This window comes from Cyprinus carpio, chromosome A8 (assembly GCF_018340385.1).
Source record: "Cyprinus carpio isolate SPL01 chromosome A8, ASM1834038v1, whole genome shotgun sequence".
Classification (NCBI taxonomy): Eukaryota; Metazoa; Chordata; class Actinopteri; order Cypriniformes; family Cyprinidae; genus Cyprinus; species Cyprinus carpio.
Window position 1 is genome coordinate 18363055 of NC_056579.1, and position 21684 is coordinate 18384738.

At 37.0% G+C, this 21684-nt stretch overlaps 3 protein-coding genes across 5 annotated transcripts; all 3 read left to right on the forward strand.

Moving 5' to 3' along the window:
* The first annotated feature begins 1515 nt into the window (after positions 1-1515).
* On the forward strand, positions 1516-9321 carry mlec (malectin). Of its 2 annotated transcripts, none has more exons than XM_042762619.1 (6): positions 1516-1811; positions 2622-2826; positions 4369-4547; positions 4735-4911; positions 6042-6099; positions 6214-9321. In XM_042762619.1, the coding sequence occupies exons 2-6, from the start codon at positions 2625-2627 to the stop codon at positions 6453-6455; spliced, it is 858 nt and encodes a 285-aa protein (XP_042618553.1). In that variant the 5' UTR covers positions 1516-1811; positions 2622-2624; the 3' UTR covers positions 6456-9321. The 2 variants fall into 2 exon arrangements, with proteins under 2 accessions (XP_042618553.1, XP_018948808.1); XM_019093263.2 differs by having other exon boundaries at positions 1518-1911.
* A 486-nt stretch (positions 9322-9807) lies between these two features.
* unc119.1 (unc-119 homolog 1) lies at positions 9808-13305 on the forward strand. Its single transcript, XM_019093254.2, has 5 exons — positions 9808-10170; positions 10535-10648; positions 11446-11554; positions 11931-12103; positions 12854-13305. Exons 1-5 carry the CDS (start codon positions 9939-9941, stop codon positions 12964-12966), a joined length of 741 nt encoding a protein of 246 aa, XP_018948799.1. The 5' UTR covers positions 9808-9938; the 3' UTR covers positions 12967-13305.
* A 2446-nt stretch (positions 13306-15751) lies between these two features.
* LOC109077926 (RING finger protein PSH1-like) lies at positions 15752-21482 on the forward strand. Of its 2 annotated transcripts, none has more exons than XM_042762622.1 (8): positions 15752-15933; positions 16003-16135; positions 16259-16339; positions 16629-16745; positions 16912-17010; positions 17579-17686; positions 17826-18339; positions 20664-21482. In XM_042762622.1, the coding sequence occupies exons 2-8, from the start codon at positions 16104-16106 to the stop codon at positions 21177-21179; spliced, it is 1467 nt and encodes a 488-aa protein (XP_042618556.1). In that variant the 5' UTR covers positions 15752-15933; positions 16003-16103; the 3' UTR covers positions 21180-21482. The 2 variants fall into 2 exon arrangements, with proteins under 2 accessions (XP_042618556.1, XP_042618555.1); XM_042762621.1 differs by having other exon boundaries at positions 15753-15933; positions 16074-16135.
* The last annotated feature ends 202 nt before the right edge of the window (positions 21483-21684 follow it).

A 21684-nucleotide genomic window follows, 5' to 3' on the forward strand; every position in this document is an offset into this window, starting at 1 on the left:
TTGAATCAATGCACACCATCCAGATATTACAAACATTCAAAACCTGATCACTATAACCTAAGAAATATTTATTTATTTGATTTAAGCCTCTTTATGTCTGTTTGTGTGACCAGTGTCAGAGACATCTGCAGTCTTATTTGTTATCTGACCAGATTCTTGCATGCCAAAAAGACCTTCATATGTATTATAGTGGTTTTAATACATTGCAACAAAATAAAACTGTGTCAAGTAATAGCATCTATTTTTCATTCCCACGCTTGTGCATTACTCTGTTAGTTCCTCCATTAGTTCATTACTCAACAAATGGTTTGCTTACACCTACTCTAAGGAAATGCTATTTATATACATAAGGAGCAACAGTTTTATTGGTGTCTGTTCAGCTGTTCTCCAAATCATTCAGCAGCGAGCATCACTTTCCCAGCGGCTGGAACAGAATGTTCGTGTTGTCATAGCAACGGGCTTTTTCCTCCGGACCAAAACGGGACAGTATTTCCCTGCTTTTTCAATGGTGAATGCAGAGAGAGAGAGAGAGAGAGAGAGAGAGAGAGAGAGAGAGAGAGAGAGAGAGAGAGAGACCGAAAACTAAGGCCACCGTGTGGCAAAAACAGGCGATTAACTTGGTTGTGGATTTTATATTAAAGCATGCATGCATTTCTGTTTAAATCTCTGCTGTAAACATGGTCAAAGAAAGGTTCCTCTGAAAATTCATACTTTCAGTCATCTTTTTTTTTCTTCATATTTAATATCAATCACAAAAATCACTAAAGTGGAGGTTTGTCACTTCAGGGTCTACGTTGTCTGATAAAATATGCTAAAAACTATGCTCACTAGATATAGCCTCTCTAAAAGAAGCCTATATTTTGCGTTTTTTAGGAAATTTCATATTTGAAGAAATGTGTAATTGCATTAATATAATTAACTGATCAGAATAAACTTGAATAAAACACATTCCGCAAGGCAAACGTGGAACTTCCTGGATAGTGTATTTCCAATCACTTCAGAATTTCACAAAATTAAATAAAATAATAATGTTATTTTACATACAATGTGTACATAATTGCCTAATTACATGTAAAATATTATGCTTTTTATTATTTCAATTTTTAGTTTTTATTATACTATGAATTATTATTATATAACTAATCATAAATAATTATAAGTAAGAGAATATGAATAAGATAACATTATTTTTCTGTTTCTTTATGTTGTTTGTTATTTAAAATAAAACCTACATCTGTTGCATGTTATAATTCCGCCCACCTTTCGCTGCTTATGCACCAAGTACCAATGAGCTGAAGCCAGCTAATTTATGCAAGGAAGTGAGTGAAAGTTGATACACTTGATTCGCTTCTTCTGAACCCTTCCACCGATCGTGATTTGTCAGAGCTCGCCGGACTTCACGAATCGATTCTTTTCACAAGCAAATCAACAAGCAGGACCTGCATTTGGCCTTGCGTGATTGGCTCATCATAGTAAAGTCCCGCCCACTCCAGAACATGACTATCAAGTTAGTCTGTCTCTCCTTACTGTTCCATCCCTTCAGCCTGCACACATACCCACAGTACTGACGCGGCCCTCCGGTCAGAAACTGCTGTGATTTCAGACACACAAAACATCTGAACTGAGCAGTATACAAGCGCAGAATCACCACGCGGTCATCGTCTATGAAACGAGAGCGAGCACGCGCCGCACACAGGAGAGCAAATGTGAGGGAATATATCTGCAGACTACAGCTGCCACACTGATGACAGAGCAAGAGGGAAGTCAGTTAGCCAGCTAACCAGCCAGAGCTAAACTCGACTACCAGGCAGGTAAATGTGCAGCGATCTGAACGGTTCAGCGACAACGTGCAACTCGAGCATCTGAACGGAGCCGGACATCCACTACAGACAGCATTTCACAGACTGCACAGTAAGAGCGACATAAATACAGACTGAAATTGCTTTGGGCTATTGACACACGAAACTGTTAACGCAGGGCCATTCTAGACCCCAGGTTGTCTTTTTTAAATGGTCACGCTGTTCACTTTGCTCCATCTTAGGTCAGGTCTTAATCCTGGGCATTCAGATCTCACACTATACATTTCTATATCCTGGTTTAACCTTCTTATTTGCATATTCATGATGTCCGTAACACCAATTGGACGTCTGCGAACTGTCTGTTTATCTGTCAGTTTCGCCATATAAAAAAACCTAGAAATGCAAACCCTAATAATAAAGTATATCACTCCATTTGTCATCGTAATTTCACATTTTACTAAAACTAAACAGCGCGTGAAAGTTTCTACAACTGTTCAAGGTGTTTGAATATTTAATGAGGTGAGCTGCGAGGCAGTTTGTGATTGGTTGTTTGTTGCTAAACGATGTTCTGCCACTTTCCAGCACGTTTAAGTTAATACACCTTTAGTACTACAGTTCGGTGTTTACAGGGCTAACCCTGGGTTAATAGTAATGCTGACTCTATTGAAGTTTAACCCAGGGTTAAAATGGCCTTTCACCCTGCGCTTAACACGGTGTTAATGCCGTTTTATAGCCCGAGTCTCAAGCTCACCGGCCTTTCGAGCGACTTCCTTGCAGACCGCTTCTCTTGACTTGTTCACTTTTCCTCTCGGACTGTTGCAGGCCATGAGGAGGGTGACATTGCGCTGTGTTGCCCGGCTCGTATTCGCAGCTTTGTGGCTGTTGGTGGAGGTGTGTCGCGCAGAGACCGGGGCCCCGAGTCTGGCCGAGAGAGTCATCTGGGCTGTCAACGCCGGCGGGGACGCGCACACAGACGTGCACGGCATTCATTATAAAAAAGATCCACTGGAAGGAAAGTTGGGGAAAGGTGAGTAACGTTACTCGAGGACGTGACAGATTACAGGAGAGGGTGTTATTTTTCCTTCCTAGTCGTCTGCACCAGAAGAGGCAGTTGTTAGTGGTCCATGTCGTGTGTAAAGATGGAAGAATATTTTATTAGTAGTATTTGTGATGTTTTTTTAAAGACTTGTTGTATTGGTTTGCAGTTTTTTTCTAAATGGTCAGTACAGTTCAAAATCAGAACTGTTCAAATGAGTATTTCTGCATTTTAAAAGTGATAATTAAACCAAAAATGAAAATTGTCACAATTAATTTTCTGTGCACTTGTAGTGTACTTCATATCTTAGAAGTATATTTAAAAACAAACTGTATTTGCAGATAATATATTATCAATAAAACAAAAGGCCATGTAAGTCTACTCCAGGAGATTCCATAAAACACTTTAAAGTACATTTTTACCATGTTATTTGATATTACATTTAAAATTGATATATTTGTGTAATTACAATATTTTACACACACATACACACAACTGATGACACTGATACATACACGTTTCAATAGAAATAACATTAAGGTATGTTTTAGTTACCATAAGTGCTCATCAGTACATTTACCTGTTCACTTTAATCATATTTCAGACGAAAAATTGCATTTAATATGAATTTAGACTATAATAGATCATAAATACCATGCAATTTAGTGTCCAAAAACAATAAATTTAGTTCACACTTACGTATATTATTTTAAAGTATATTATTTCTGTAATTAGTACTCTTTCTTTAAAATTATGCTAAAGTGTACTTCTTTTCCACAAGGGTATTTCCAAACCTGTATGGCTTTCTTTCTTCAGCGGACCACAAAAGCAGATGTTAAGCATAAACAAAACACATTCACTTTCATTAGATGGAAAAAGGTAAAAGTGAATAATGACTGAGACATCTTTTGTGTTCCTCTGATTTAAAGATAATCATGTGGCTTTGGAAACTTGAGGGGGAGTTTGGGTGAGGACAGAATTGTTATTTGAGTGAACTATCCTTGTAAGAGTTAAGAAATATTAAAGGTATTTTGGTTGCACTGTATTTGTTTCATTACGGTATGATTTTATATTGTATTAAGAATGTTAATCATACTATATTTTGAAGAAAAGGACTGTTTGTCAGCTCATCTGGCTCATTAGTCGTTTTTTATTAGAGCTGTTGATAATATCAGGAAGTCAGTGTCACTTGAAATGTGATGACTGTCACTTCCTGAGTCAGATGAGAAATGCAGCATGCACATGTCGGGGCCTGTATAGTGCTTTCTAAAGCTCTGTAAAGACATCAAGCACCATGTGTTTTGTGTCATATTTCACATTATTGCATCAGTGTCCCCAGAAAATCGACCAGTAATATAAATGTGGTACTTAATTTTCCGCTCAGCTCTATGTTGGCTATAAATAGATATTAGAATGAAAATGAGACAAAAACCTTGCTCTTGTTTGACATTTCCTCAGCATGTTATGAAACACAAATGCAATGTACTATATACACTTAAACTCACCTTTTGGCACTTTTTTGCCCCCCTCCAGCATCAGACTACGGTATCCGTCTTCCTATCCTGCGCTCCAGCCCGGAGGATCAGGTTCTTTACCAGACAGAGCGATACAACGAGGATACATTTGGTTATGAAATACCTATAAGAGAAGAAGGAGACTACATACTGGTCATGAAATATGCTGAGGTTTACTTTGCTCAGTCTCAACAAAAGGTGTGAATATTGCTCACAGCAGCAGTGCACGCAGTCATTCTTAGTAGTCGATATTTGAACATGATACTGTTTAATAATTCATGATACTCCAAGGTCTCTATTTCATAGTTTTCCCTCATGACATCATCTCTTTCTCTCTTCTTCTTTCTTTTCCTGTCTTTTGAAACCCTATGTTTGCGTTTCTTAGGTTTTTGATGTACGCTTAAATGGCCACGTTGTGGTGAAGGATCTAGATATCTTTGACCGTGTGGGTCACAGCACGGCTCATGATGAAATAGTGCCATTCTCAATAAAAAGAGGAAAACTAAGTGTGCATGGTGAAGTTTCCACTTTTAATGGGAAACTCAGCGTAGAGTTTGTTAAGGTAAGCGTTGCCCTCTTTTCCTGTTGTCTTATGCCTAAACATTTTACACTGCTGTTCAAAAGTTTGATATGAAGGTTTTGAAGTCTTTAATACTTACCAAGGCTGCATTTATTTGATCAAAAATACAGCAAGGACAGTAATATTCTGAGATATTACAATTTATTAATTTTTTTCTAATTGAATGCATTTTAAAATGTTATATATTCCTGTGATGACAAAGCTGAATTTTAAGAAGCCATTACTACAGTCTTCAGAAATTTAGAAATCATTGTAATATGCTGATTTGCTGCTCAAGAAACATTTCTGATTGTTATCAGTGTTGAAATCATAATGCAGTCTTTCCGCTTCAGCACAGTAAAATCCCTAAAAGCAGACATACCTCTTTGAGCAATAGCTATGCAGTCATCTTTTATTGAATAAACCAGACACTAATCAATTTAATAAGACTTATTGTTTATTTTCCTTTATGCTAAAGGAACATTCATTGAAAATTGTCATGTAGTTATATAGTTACAGGCACTGAAGCTTAGTGTTTCCAAGAAGATGAATTCTGTCAAAACTAATTGTGGTCCCTCGTAGCATTTTTTGTTCCAGTAGTGCAATTTATTTAATTATTTCAAAGCTGTTCCTTTTCCTTATGTAAACAGCAAACGTGTTTGGCTTGTGGGGTTTCTGTCAGCGATTAGTCTCAGAGGAAGCATGACGGCAATCCAGAGGGTGGATGAAATTAATGGATATGAGGATGCAATGCGCATTAGCTTGTCTGTCAGTCACAGGATAAAACATCTCATTCTTAAAATGAATCACTTTGACGCTTTTGCACCTGCCGATATGCATTGCTTTGACTAATTGTGCCGGAATTGTTTAACAAGTTCTTGGGCTGCGTAGTTTGACCACTAACTCTGCAGTGTTGCATAAAACAAAAGGTTTTATGAGGTTTATTTGAGGTTCGAAGCCAAAACCAATGCCACAGGACTGACCTCGTGCATGCCTCAGCCTTTTATTCACTGTTACAAACCCTGCAAGCCAGCCGCCGCACAGAATCGATTTGCATATTTTCTGCATGTGTTTGCATGCGTTCATCCACTGTAAGCAGTGAAACCTAATCTATCTATCTCTTGTGTCCACAGGGTTACTATGACAACCCTAAGATATGTGCACTATATGTGATGAAGGGCAAGCTAGAGGGTAAGAGGGACCCCTGGGATTGGTTGGGTTGCATCCTCGATCAAGTCCAAACATGCTGTGTTTATTTTATTTTTTGCACTTTTTCCTACTAAAAGCCTTTGATTTGTTTTTTAGATGTGCCCAAGCTGCAGCCACATCCTGGACTGGAAAAGAGAGAGGAAGAGGAGGAGGAAGAAGATGACGGCGAGGGGGGAGAAAGCGAAAAGAAGAGCGCCTCCACCGCTCCCAAGAACCCGGTTCGATCCGGGCCACGCACCCCCAACCCGTACGCCACTGATAACAGCAGCCTGATGTTCCCTATACTTGTGGCATTCGGGGTCTTCATCCCAACCCTCTTCTGCCTCTGCCGCCTGTGAGGGGAACACGTGAACGAGAGGGAGAGAGAGGAGAAGCGACGGACATCAGGCTGTGGAGGGGTGGGGGGACTGGGCCGCACAGCCGTGGGGACAGGCAGAAATATAGACTGACGTTACAACACATAGGGAGAGCAAAAGGTGGGCGAGAGACATGCAGAATTGAGGAGGTTTCAGATATTGCTGGTTCTTGAAATTGGTGACCTGGAAAATACAAGGATTTTGAGCATGAGTTCATTTTATGTGTGTGTGTTTGTACTTGTGTTCGTACACATTTAATAGCAATTTTAGTTTGAGGAGATCCGAGAGGTTCTGATTGAATGCACTTACACACACATCTGCGGCAGGACTAACCACTTCACAAACCTGGTTTGTCCTGTCTAGCAGGAGATATTGAGGAAGAGCTGAAGACACACCTAGATCACGTGTCCCAACTCATGGGAAGGTATTGGCTAGGAGTATTTTTCTGATCGCGTTGATCTGCTGATTTTTGGCCTCTAGTGGGAGGCAGAAATGGTACATGAATTTCAGAACCCGTTTGACAGTTCATTTGGTTAAAGCATCTAAATCTCAGTGGCAAATCATAAAGTGTTTTGTTGTATTAAGTGATTTGAGACCTCGGTTTCTATTTACCTCACGATTTATTTCCCTCACACTCATAGAAGCTACTATCATTCATTTCCCGCAGCTTCTTTCATTTCTTTCTTTGGTTTAAAAAGCATAAATATTCAAATTTGTCTGGTGACCTGCTTTCTCATTCTTTAATTGCATATTTTCATACCATAGCAACATGTCTTTGAATCTCTAACTGCACAAGGGAGATATAAATAATTTTTCCCCCCATTTACTGGGACTTTAAGTCTGCATGTGATCTATCTTTAAAAAAAAAAATCTTTTGAAAGAGTGCATTAATGTTTCTGTTTAGGAGGGAACATGAGTTAACAAAAAGGCTCTTTAATACACTGGCCTTTGAGTCCCAGAAACAAGATTGTATTGCACTGAAGTTTCAAATACCCTTAATTTCTCCACTTTCATTGGTACATGGATGTGTCTGGGATAGCATTCTATTGGTTAATCTAAGTAATGCCGTCTTAATTAACATTGTAAGGGCTCGATCACCTATTACTAAGGATAGTTGCTCAGTCAGCATGCTCTTGTCATGACATTTTGCCATGTTTCCTTTTGATTTGACCGTACAGGCCGTTTTTAACAATACCACCAAAGATTCTTAGATTTGTGTCACACACAATACCACCAGCATGCATGTGGTGGAAGAATGAAAGGTGTAGTCCGGTTGAAAAACTGTTTGACAGATACATGCTTGCCATATACTGTGAAGTATGGATGCAGAAGAGTGAATTTTGTACTCAAGGTGGAAAATTTCAGTGCTGTCGCTTAGCTTGGAACTTTGTTGTTGCATAAGTTGAACATTTGCATTCCACCTTATCCATCTTTTTCTCAGCATGTTCTGTAACCGTTATACTATTTGTTGTCTCTGTATTTTTCCTCTCTCTTTCCTTTCTTTTTCTCTTTATTTGCTCCTTGAATTGCTACTTTGTTTCGTTCAAGAAAGCCTGCCTTAAAATGTGATTTAGTGTGCTATCAAGAGACCACCTCTCACACTGATGAAACATCAGACCACAATTGAGTATTCATGCCACTGTGCTGTCTGACGTGCGAGTGCTGCATGTCAGTTTGTCCCCGTCTTTGTGAACTTATTTTGGCCTTTACCTTCTCGAAGGAGTTAGATGATAAGGCAGGTTTTGCCTTTCTCTGTTTTTTTTTTTTATTATTATTTTTTTTAAATAGAAAACAATCATAAAAACATTGTGGCACCTTTTTCATTTATCAGAGTTGCAGAAAGTTGATTGCTTATTGTCGCCAAAGTCGTTTTCTTTTACACGGTGCATGTGTATATAAGGTACTTGGTTTGTTGTGCCATACGGTTATTTTTCTCTTTAGAATATTGTTCTTTTTTGTTTGTGTAATTGTTATTGGGGAGGCTGGGTTTTTTAATATCTTGCCTAGTGGAGGAGTGGCCTTGAAAATAGTTTTGGTTGTGGATGTGGTCTAGAAATGACGGTGATTTGATTTGCAGACACATTGACCATTTGTCAGTAAGAGCTCGGATCGTATTGAGTTTAGTTCATTTACAGTTGGGGTTTTATGTTGTGTAATTTAAGCAAAAGGAAATGGGTTGAATCTTAAAAATATTGAAAGACTTTATTTTCCAGAAGTAGTTGTTTTATTTCCTCAGGATCTCTTGAATGATTTTTTTTTTTATGAGTCTTTTACTAGTGTGAATTATTGCACTGCCTGGTGTTGTTTTAAAAGCATTTTGTTTGTTTGTGTGATTTTTTTCTTCTTCTTCTTCTTCGTTTTTGTTATACATTGTGTGATTTTGATTCCTTGTTGCCTTAAATTTAAATACATCCTCGTGCTTTACCATTTTGTGCTCTCTAATCTTTATTTTCACAGTATAGGTTGATTTATTGCATGATTGTTGAGTTTTTCATTGTTTTGTCATCTGAAAAACAGTTGTGTTTAGTTTGTCCTGCACAAATGCACAACTTTTGGACAATAGCCAAAGACCACATGGAGGCCTTTCATTGTGTCCTCCTTCATAAAGAGCTCATGTGTATTGCTCCATGCCACATAAACTGCTGCGTCTACGAGGGATGTAGTTTCTCTGTTAATGTTAGTCGTGTTCAGCTACCTGTCCCCTCCTCCTTCAGAACTGTAGAGAACATGGGAACTGGTGAAATAGTATTGGAACGGTTAGTACCCACACTGTCTTTAGAGAAGGTCTCTGAAGTGGGAACTGCAAACTGATGCTGTTTCTTTTTAATAAATGTGCTATTTTATCTAACTGGCTTTGAGGGCAGCTCTTTTTCATTGTTTTATTTATAAGATCTTAAAAAATCTTAATATCATTTAATATCATTTACTTTAAATATATATATATATATAAAAAAAAAAATATATAAAAAATAAATGAGTGAGTGAAAACAGTGAATTAATAAGTAAATAAATATATTGTGTATTAGTGTAGTTTGTGTGTGAGAAAGTGTCATAATTATAAATATAACAATTTATAAGCAATGCAGAAAAGATAAAATAAAAGAACAATTGGTGTAATTTATTTGTTATTTAAATATTAAAAATAAGACTGCACTCAAATATAACACGAAATTAAATTGGGAGAAGTGTAAAGATGCAAAATAAATAAAATAACATTAAAACATCGTAAATAATTAACTGCACTGGTTTAAAAGAATAAACAATAACGTTTCACTAAATAACCGAAATTATAGTAACCATAGCAACTTTCGAATGCGTTCAGCCAATCAGATCGCTGTCTTGTCGGCGTAGGTCTCCAATTCTAGTGACGCGTACGCCATCTTGCATTCAGCGAGCGTCGAGCTCAACAGAAACGCAGTTCGCGCTCCGCCGCTATACCGAGTTACCAAGTGAAATTTCGGTGAGATGAACAGTCAGAGCTCCCGCAACGAAACGGCAGCCGCCGCGCTTAACGGCTCGGATTCAACGGCGGCGGCGGCGGCTCCCCGAGACCGCAAAACAGGAGGCGGTTTTCCGAAAAGGCTGAAATCGCGACGAAATCAAGTGGACCGGCGGCCTGTAACGGAGGAAGAGCTGCGGGCGCTGGAGAGACACATCACTCCGGATGAAGTTTTGGGACTCAGCGCAATCACTCGCGGTAAGAGCTCTGATACCTGCTTCATCTCAACTCTTCAGATGCTCGCAGTGTGCATGCATTATGAGCTACAGCATCCACTGACTTCATGTGTTTGTTTACTTTATATAGTCACAGGCCCAATCCATGCAACGCATTTTAATGAGCTTCCAGAGGGCACTTTGTCTACATGTCTATTTTAAACATAGCAAATTAAGCATTTTGGGTCATGCAGCATGTTTAGCAGTATAAGAGTATTACTACATAGCTTTCTCAGTGAATAGATTGCATGTGTTTGCTCTAATCCAGGCTCATATTACTAGTGTATACTTTGTTCCTCCCTATGTTCCTATAAACATGAATAACATGATATATTTTCCCTCCACAGACTATCTGTGTAAACCAGAGGACAACATCTACAGCATTGACTTTACACGGTTTAAGATCAGAGACCTGGAGACAGGGACGGTCCTTTTTGAGATTGCCAAACCGCCACACTGTGGTATGTTTCCTTTCTTTGTCTTCAAGTTAAACTAATAAATGAAGTCACGCAATGGTTCTTTTATCATGACTGATTTTATTTACTTTTAACATGTGAATTGTAAACTTGAAAGACCACCCTTTCCGATAAAAACACTTTAAGTCATGTAATGAAAATTCATTCTATTTTGTAAGTGCACGTTATAGGTCTTATTGTGAACCATTTATCCATGTAAGTTTAACTCAGAATATCAGTTTTCTGTGCTGATGTAATGAAATGATTGGATTAGTTCAGCATACATTGCAACTTTAAGTGCATCAAATCTATTTAGAGGTTCCTACTTTCATGGACCTGTGAATATATGAAGGAATTTAATCATATAATATATATATATATATATATATATATATATATATATATATATCTCTGATCCTTATCTCTCTATATTCATGGAAATTTCTATACTGAATATGTAGTTGTGGTTTTGCTGTGCATGGAAAACTTGGCTTTCTGAGCCTGTGTTGAGCCGTATTCAAATCTCTGATCCTTATTTGTCTTTTTGTCTCTTTTAAATATTTCCATATAGTTGTAATATTTTAGTTATTGTAGTACTTCAGCTTAAACTGAGAACTGAACATGAAAACTGTTGCCTTGGCAACTAGCTGAAATTTTAATTGGGGAAAAAAAGTTTTTTTTTTTTCAGTTTTTATTTCAGTTAAAGTTTTTTTTATTTTTTATTTCAAGCAATTCAATTTTAATGGTTTAGGTAATGACAAATACCCTGACCATTACATTTGATCTCAAACTGTTGCATTCAGATCTTGATGAGGAGGATGAGGAAAACGGAGAGGTTGACACCAGTGCCGGGCGCTTCGTCCGTTACCAGTTCACACCTGCGTTCCTTAAGTTACGCACAGTCGGAGCCACGTAAGTCTCTAATAACCATGGCCATGTGCATTCTGCTGTGTAAACAATCCTTGATGTGTCTGAAATCGTGTTGACCAGCTCTCATGTTTTGAAGCAAAGGAGCTTGTGTCATCTGCTGCAACACTTGAGCAATGCTATTAGCCAAATCCCACAGAAATCATAAATAAATCATGATTTGGCCTCAGTAATTCCTTCAGTTTTGCTGTAAACATGAGCAGACTTCAGTCTGTGTAGTTGATTGTCATATTGTCTTTTTCGCACATCATAAAGCTCTTGTTTAGTTACAGACCAACTGATCTGAATGTGCTTATGATGCATGATTTGATCATGTGTATTGCTAAAGTACTGTCTCTTTTCTCCTTTCTCACTCTCTCAGTGTGGAGTTCACAGTTGGCGATCGACCTGTTACCAATTTCAGAATGATTGAGAGGCATTATTTTCAAGATCGCCTCCTGAAGAGTTTCGACTTTGACTTTGGCTTCTGTATCCCGAACAGCCGGAACACGTGTGAACATATTTATGAGTTTCCCCAGCTCCCAGATGACCTCAGTGAGTGTTCTGCTTACTATTTGAACGAACCATATAGTCCTTTAATGAATATAACAGTTCTTTATGCTATTAAACCAAACATGCCGGGTTTTTTGTTTGTTTTACCTTTCATTTATTTAATTTGATTAAATTTAGCACATTATTATATACTATGCATTTATTTTTATTTTTCCTACCCCACTGATAGATATTTTTTCTTGTTTTAATTATAAACTCAACTGTATACTCCTTTAATGAATATAAAATATATTTTAGCTATTTAATAAATCAGTCATTCAAAGGGAAAGTTTGTTTTACCCCACTGACAAATAGTTTTCTAGTTTCACGTAGAAACTTAACTAATTTTGATGTTTTTCAGAAAACGAAATTTAAGATTTTAAATAATTTTGCTACTCAAGTAAATGTGTATATAATGTTTAATATATTTGTATTGTAGAAAAAAAGACTAATTAACTGTGTAAGAAAATTACTTTTTTAATTATACTATAATCTGAGAAAACTACCACGTTGAATTAAACCAAAACTTTTTTTCCCCTCAAAAGGGTGAGAGGGGAAATTTGGCACAAAAGACTAACCAAATGCTTTACTAGTACCACATTGACCTTACTCTGTCTGACACCTCACTCGTCCTGTCAGGCTTGTATCAAATTTCAGACCTCTTACCAGTGTTCAGATACATTACAGGTCTGTGTTCATTTGTTAAAGTGCAATGTAACACACTGTGCTGTGGCGTTTCTTTGTCTCCTGCAGTTCGATTGATGATTGAGCACCCGTATGAGACCAGATCAGACAGTTTCTACTTTGTGGACAACAAACTCATCATGCACAACAAGGCAGATTATGCTTACAACGGGGGCCAGTAGTGCCTCTTCAACGGGAAACCTGACGATTGTTTGTTGGAGTGACCGTGTGGTTTTGCGTGGAATGCAAATATAGGAACGCCCCTCACTACCAGCTACACACGGTGTTGTCACCACCAGCTTTACGATCTGGCACCATCGACCCACCCAACTGGAAATGACCTTCCCTCAGTGAAGTTCCTGCATTCCACAGACTGTACGCACTACTTGTGGGTTTGGCAAAAAAAGAAACGGAGCCTTTCTCCTGCGCCACACTCGACTAGCCGGAACTGAAGAATTGTCCTGTCTTCCTGCTTCAGGATGAGTTTTTGTTTTGCAACTTTTGTTGTCTTCCTGCACCCACCACATAAATTAAGAAATCCTTCAAAATACATAAATCTCTAAAAAACAGCTAAATGTGCTGAAATGAAGCAATCCTGCCACATACATCTTTGGTTATTAAACAGAAAGAGGCGTTTTCCACAGATTAGACTTGCAGTTATTGATGATTATTTAAGTGATAGAATGGATACTGTGGTATATTACTGAGATAGTTCTGTTTATCAGAACCAACACTATTACAACACTCTCGGATCTGTGAGCAGGGTTAGTATGTCGGGTTAAAGAGGATGTGATCTCTTTGTGTGTGTGTGACCCTAAGACAGTTGCAGTATTTTTTTTAACTACACTACTGTTCAAAAGTTTGGATTCAGTAATATTTTTAATGTTTTTGTAAAAAGTCTTTTATGTTCACCAAGCTGCATTTATTTGATCAAAAATAAAGTAAAAACACTAATTTTGTGAATTAATATTATTACAATTTAAAATAACTGTTTTCTTATTTAATATATTTTAAAATGTAAGTTATTCCTCTGATGTTAAGCAGAATTTCTTATTAAAAAAACTTACTGACCCCAAAATTTTGAACCCTAAACTCACCTCATGTAGAGACCAAGAATATGGCCGTTTATTAATAAGTAATTGCATTTTGTAGTGTGATTCTCGGGTATTTTTGTCTCACTGTTTAATGTCAAGACTTTATCTGAATAAAAAAAAGTTTTTGTAGGTATGTAGTGTCAGTCCTGTAGGGATATGGAATGGATTTGGCCGTACACACTGTGGGGTTCACAGGGCATCTGTCTTTGTCATGTACGAGGGCTTTCGATGTCTGACTCAGCTGTGCATACAGAAACCCTGTTTTCACTCGTGTCACACACAGAGAGGGTTGGGATTCCCAACATGGTGTCTATGTGCACCTTTCAAGCTGGTTAGCCTCTATCAGAGCTTTGATGTTTACCTTTGATCTAATTCAAAATGATGCTTAATAGCGGTTGGGAATTAGGCGAGGCGATTGGTTGAGAACCAAAAATTCAAGGCCTTTAGTGCACATCAGAAACCTCAAACTTTACATATTTAATCAATATTACCTTGATTTGATTAGCTTATGATCAAAGAAAATCATGTTACAGTTGCAAAACACCCATTATTATTCAATCAAAGTCAGTCTTCAACTCAATCCATTCGCAAACAAGTCAGTTCTCAGCTGGATGGTGACTTGTGTATATTCTTAAGTGTCCTTAAGAAAGAAAAGCTGTAATATGAGGCTGAAGGACCAATGTTGGTGAAGTATTTGTGGTTGCACGTCTGTCTATTGCCTAACTTGTGCTGTTTACATAGGTCTGTGTACCATCTATTAGCTTTACTACAAACTGCACACAAGATGAAATATTTGGTTTTATTCCTTTTAATTCTCCTTTTTCAGTCTCAATTTATGTTTAATCCCTTACTGAGAGACATAATAAAGTGTCTTTATATATATAAAAAATTCTGTTTTCAACACAAGGATGTGATCCGCTCATCTTTGGTGGTTTCTTGTATATCATGCACACTAATGTGTGGATTTAGTCATAGCATTTACTTTAGGAATGCTGCTCATGCTTTACATTTGTTGTGTAATATGTCAACTAGAATACATTTGTCTTTTTTATTTAGCCATTTGTTGTCAGATTGTTTTTCCATGTAATGAAGCCTGTATCAGGACTCTAAAATGAAAGATTTCATAATATGACAGTCTTTAACACATCATTCTGCAAAAATGACTTGTTTGTACATTAGGTAGAGATAACAGGGACCATTAAAGTGAATAGCAGGTACATTAAACCTTAAGGAAACACTTTCATTAATGACAAGCATGAGTGATGCTTATGGCTTTAAGATTGTTTACATTAAATATTGGTCTAAAATAAATTCTCATTACATTTTTTTAGCCCTTGAAGCTCAGTTGCCTATATATGTATATTGTGTGTGTACAGTTGCATCAGAATGATGTTATCCATGTGTTCTGAGATCTAGGCTCTTGGTTTAAAGATGTTGCCAAGAACAACTGTAATTGAAGACAAGTGTTTGCCCTGCTTCACTCTCTTTTTCAGAATTGTAGGAAGATTGTATTATAATGTATAAAATAGGAATTCTGTTCAGATGTGGGAGGAGGAATTTGTTCAGGAAGATAAATAAAATACATTTTATGAACGAAATCTGTTTTATTCTTAACTCCACAGCAAGATCCAAAATTGTACCACAAGGTGGCAGCCAGCAAATGATTTTCAGATATTAAAATGTTTTTATTGTGTATTTGAATTAATCTAACACGATTCGTACAGCCATAATAGGATAATGTTTCAAAGGTACAATACACTTTTAAATTATTATCCATTATGCCAAGATGCGTGTATTTATTTGGGAATTTGTTTGATAGTTGATCACAATGGTAAGGCAGGTATACTGCTTTTGGATGCATTTTGGTTGGATGCCATGGAGATCTGGACTGGAGTACCAGCTCACGGCAAACCACCTTAGACTGGTTTGTTAGCTCACAATGTTTGTTTAAGGTGGGCGGATATTTGAGCATCACGTGCTTCTCCTAAATTTGATCGGAAGTGGCGATCAGCAGTGATATCGAAATCAGATATGCAAGACTGAAAAATTCTTATTGTAAGTATACTGATTCATATAAACATTTTGACAAGTATTTCTAATCCTCTATTCCTCTTTCTATTCCAGATCCCGGTTTATAATGCGAAAACCACTAAGTTTCGATTTCTTGCTTCTTGCTCGTCTTTCTATACTCACAGGTCTAATAAGTTTGTCTGCCTGCAAAGAACATGAGTCTTAAAAAAACGCGTGGTTTTAAAAGGTGCGTAAAGTTCACTATTAATTTTTTTTTTATCTCGAAGTGTTTAGTTAATATTTAGTTAATTTCTTATTGTTAAAATAAATGCTATTTGATTACAAATCGTGCTGTAATGTTGATTTCAAGCCAATCCAAACGAAGTAGATCAGAGTCTGAAACCACTGCCAAAAACCTTGCAGAACGACCAAGTGAATGCAAAAACAAAAGGTAAACAAGCTATCTTTTCATTTTATGCTTAAGGAATAATACCCATTTTATAGTTACTATAAATAAAATTTTGCATGGGCCCAAACAACCATTTCTGGCGCCGTTATCTCATTTACCAAAAACACCTTAGGGAAGTGGGAGTTTTGCACTAGCTAGGGGCAGAATTGGTGCCTATCAGCATATGTGCCATGTGTGCTGAAAGCAAAACATTTGAATTAATATCACAACTAATTCAAATACGAATGTTTATTTGCACAGTTCTGTTTGACCTGACCGTCTCTCTCTTTAGTCCAAAGTCAAAGAGAGCAGCTTCTCCAACACCCAGCTATCTGTCAATGAGGACAGACTGGTCAATGGATCCACCAACCAACTTCAAAGGTGGAGAGACATTTCCTTTGCATTCAAGGTGAATTTTACTTATAAAGCAATTTTTATAAATAAACAATAATCTGAAATAATAATTTTAAAGCAATGAATGAAAATGTTTTTATAAGAGAAAGCAGTACCAGTTTCTAACCTTACCTTACACACACACTGACATGCTCCAAAACTATGTTTTTAAAAATTCACAGGATTAAGAGAAAAAGAGAGACATCACCAGTCACCAGATATATCTCCCTGAAAAACGACAACCCAATGAATGATTCAACAGGCGTGTTATCCATGCTAAGGTCAGGGCAAATGTTCACTGTCCTATTCCTCCTGCCTAGGAAGTCCGTATTTAAGATTTGGGTAAATGTAATTACGAAGTCATGTGTGTTCAAATCACTTTGGTTGGAGCAAGATTTTTTAACTCTTCATTTACCAAATGATTGGTGTGTTTTGGGTGCTGCTTTTTGTTTTTCTGTTGATCGTTATACATTAAAAGGAGTTTTGGAAGCTTAGTTTTATTGTAAATGATAAAAGAATCATTAATTTGAACAAATTTACTATTAATACAGACACTGAAAATCTGTAGTTTCTGACTTATAACAACTTTGTGGTACAGTCAAGTCAACTTTATACAGTAGAGATTGTTTCAAATCAGCCTCACAGTATTAAACAGGAAAGTATCAATGATGCGAACTTCCAAAACATTCTGCTGGAAAGCAGCTCTAATAAGAAAACTGTAAGCAACTGTATTTAGCTCGAGCTGGTTCACACATTTAAACATACATGTGCATTCAATTCATCAGTACAATCTTTTGACCATAGCTTGAACACAGCATAATCATGAAACATGACATTGTTTCCTCACAGAGTAAGAGCAGCTTCTCCTACACCCACATGTATGTCTCTGAAGACGGACTGGTCAATGGATCCACCAACCAACTTCAGAGCCGCGGAAACTTTCCCATTGGATCCAAGGTGAAGTTATTCTTACTTACTGTATATGTATTTAATAATAATTTTTTTTTTTTTTTTTAAAATCATAACAAAAAAAAACAACAGTAAGTACTGAAAAGTGTGTTTTATTTAGGGAATGACTTTATTTTGTGACTTCCAGACTGCTGACAGAGCATCACTTTAGATGTCCATTGTGCACATCGATGTTGAAGGATCCAGTGTCCATCTCGTGTGGACACAATTACTGCAGAGGTTGTATTAATGAATTCTGGAACAGTTATGCAGGAGATTATGTCTGTCCGCAATGTGGTAATCCATCAGAAACACGTCCAGTGCTGAACACAAATGCAGCTCTGGCTGAGGTGGTTAAAAACCTGCAGCAAGCAGGCTTCAGTCCAGCTCTTCCACCACAATCCTATGCCAGACCGGAAGACGTGGCCTGTGATTTCTGCACTGAGCGCAGATTGAAAGCTGTGAAGTGTTGTTTAACCTGTGATGTGTCCCTCTGTGAGACTCACATCAAGCAACATTACACAATACCAGCACTACAGAAACACACACTGTCAGACGTGAAGACGAGACCCTCACAGCAGCGCCAGAACACAGACAACAGCTTCATAAGCATTAGAACTGGACAACAGGATCAGACAGATAAAACTGTTGACATTATAAAGGTTTGGTATCCTGATGAAGTTATGTATTAAATACGATTTTTTTAAATGTTGTAGAAAGAAGTTTCTTCCGCCCATCAAGGCTGCATTTATTTTGATCAAACATATTGTTGAAACAGTAATATTGTTAAATATTATTACAATTTAAAATAACTGTATTTTTATATATATGTATTAATTCCTGAATTTTCAGCAGCCATCACTCCTGTCAGAAATCATACTAATGTGATGATTTCTGAATCATGATTTTTTTTTTTCAGGTTTTTTGATTAATTCAAATTCAAAAGAACAGCATTTATTTGAAATATAAATCTTTTGTAACACTAGAAATGTCGTTACTGTTACATTAATCAGTTTAATGGATCCTTGCTGATAAAAGTATTCAGTTTTAATGCTATTACTGTATTGCAATTTCCACAATATACATATATATATATATATATATATATATATAATATATATATATATATATATATATATATATATATATATATATACAGGTCCTTCTCAAAAAATTAGCATATTGTGATAAAAGTTCATTATTTTCCATAATGTAATGATAAAAAATTAAACTTTCCTATATGTTAGATTCATTGCACACCAACAGAAATATTTCAGGTCTTTTATTGTTTTAATACTGATGATTTTGGCATACAGCTCATGAAAACCCAAAATTCCTATCTCAAAAAATTAGCATATCATGAAAAGGTTCTCTAAACGAGCTAATATAAAATCATCTGAAACAACTAATTAACTCTAAACACCTGCAAAAGATTCCTGAGGCTTTTAAAAAACTCCCAGCCTGGTTCATTACTCAAAACCGCAATCATGGGTAAGACTGCTGACCTGACTGCTGTCCAGAAGGCCATCATTGACACCCTCAAGCGAGAGGGTAAGACAACAGAAAGAAATTTCTGAACAATAGGCTGTTCCCAGAGTGCTGTATCAAGGCACCTCAAAGTCTGTGGGAAGAAAAAGTGTGGCAAAAACGCTGCACAACGAAAGAGGTGACCGGACCCTGAGGAAGATTGTGGGGAGAAGGACCGATTCCAGACCTTGGGGGACCTGCGGAAGCAGTGGACTGAGTCTGGAGTAGAAACATCCAGAGCCACCGTGCACGGGACTGTGTGTGCTTTTGAACCAGAAACACAGCGGCAGAAAAGCGCCTGACCTGGGGCTACAGAGAATCAGCACTGGACTGTTGCTCAGTGGTCCAAAGTACTTTTTTTCGGATTAAAGCAAATTTTGCATGTCATTCGGAAATCAAGGTGCCAGAGTCTGCAGGAAGACTGGGGAGAAGGAAATGCCAAAATGCCTGAAGTCCAGTGTCAAGTACCCACAGTCAGTGATGGTCTGGGTGCCATGTCAGCTGCTGGTGTTGGTCCACTGTGTTTTATCAAGGGCAGGGTCAATGCAGCTAGCTATCAGGAGATTTTGGAGCACTTCATGCTTTCATCTGCTGAAAAGCTTATGGAGATGAAGATTTCGTTTTTCAAGCACGAACCTGGCACCTGCTCACAGTGCCAAAACCACTGGTAAATGTTTACTGACCATGGTATTACTGTGCTCAATTGGCCTGCCAACTCTCCTGACCTGAACCCCATAGAGAATCTGTGGGATATTGTGAAGAGAAAGTTGAGAGACGCAAGACCCAACACTCTGGATGAGCTTAAGGCCGCTATCGAAGCATCCTGGGCCTCCATAACACCTCAGCAGTGCCACAGGCTGATTGCCTCCATGCCACGCCGCATTGAGCAGTCATTTCTGCAAAAGGATTCCCGACCAAGTATTGAGTGCATAACTGGACATAATTATCTGAAGGTTGACTTTTTTTGTATTAAGAAAACTTTTCTTTTATTGGTCGGAGAAATATGCTAATTTTTTGAGATAGGAATTTTGGGTTTTCATGAGCTGTATGCCAAAATCACAGTATTAAAACAATAAAAGACCTGAAATATTTCAGTTGGTGTGCAATGAATCTAAAATATAGGAAAGTTTAATTTTATCATTACATTATGGAAAATAATGAACTTTTATCACAATATGCTAATTTTTTGAGAAGGACCTGTGTGTGTATATATATATATATATATATATATAATTATTTATTTTTTTTTTTTAATTGATAATAAAAAGAAAAATGTATTGAGCACCAAATCAGCATATTAGAATAAATTCTGAAGAAAAAAAAAATCTGTAATTTTAAATTGTAATGATATTACACAATATTCCTGTTTTGATCTTATGCATTCCAAACATTTAAACATTTGAATTCCAAACATGCTGAATATTTGATCAGTTTGCTTGTTGTATTTTCTTCTTTGTAGGAGATGGCAGTCAGGAGCATCTTTGAAAGTGTTTTAAAAACCGCCAAGCTTCAGACACAACCAAAAAGACCTGCAAAACCTAAAACAAGAGATAATAAAGAGGTTAGAAATCTTGCACGTATGTGCTCCACACTAAAACAAGAAGTTTCAGGGCTTAAAAAACGACTCTCAAAGAGAAATAATACAAAGAAAGAGAAACATTATGAAGAGGATGAGGACTGCAGTGAGAATGATTCTGATGAAAGTAGTGATGATGAAGGGAGGGACAATGATAGTTCTGATGAGGGGGAAGATGGCTCTGAAAATAGTTCTGATGAGGATGAAGATGGCTCTGAAAATAGTTCTGATGAGGACGAAGATGGCTCTGATGAGGAGGACCGGGAAGAAGATAGTCGTGATAATGAGGAAGACAACTCTGCATGCAGTGATGAGGGGTCTGATGACAAGTATTCTGAAGGCTATAATGATCACAGTTCTGGCGAATACAACAGTGAGGATGAGGATGATGACTACTGATACGAAACATGTGATAACCTAATGTATAATAGGCTATTATAAAAATATTGTCAATATTATGTGCCTTACAGTAGCATACTGAATTACAGATGTCCAGTTATGTGCATGCAGTGCATCTCAACTTTGTGTATTACTTGCTTTTGTTTTGGTTTTACCATTACAGTTAATGTAAAGAAATGTAAAACTGTGGAACACATGCAAATTTTGTCTTTACAGTGTAGTTTACTATATAGCCTGTATACTTGGCTTTCATTGTACTTCCAAAATTACTGACAAAAAAAATAAATAAATAAATAAAAAAGATTCCATTAAAAAAAAAGGTTTTTAAAAAGTGTTTAATTTAAATTAATAAAAAAAAAAAAATTGAACACTCAACTATACTGGAAAAACACTAAGAAATTTGATGTAGAAACAATTTTCAAAAAGAAACGGCAAGCAACAAGTAAGTAACATTTAAAAGTAAAAGACTGAAATAATCTTGTAAAACATATTTTTTAATATTTAC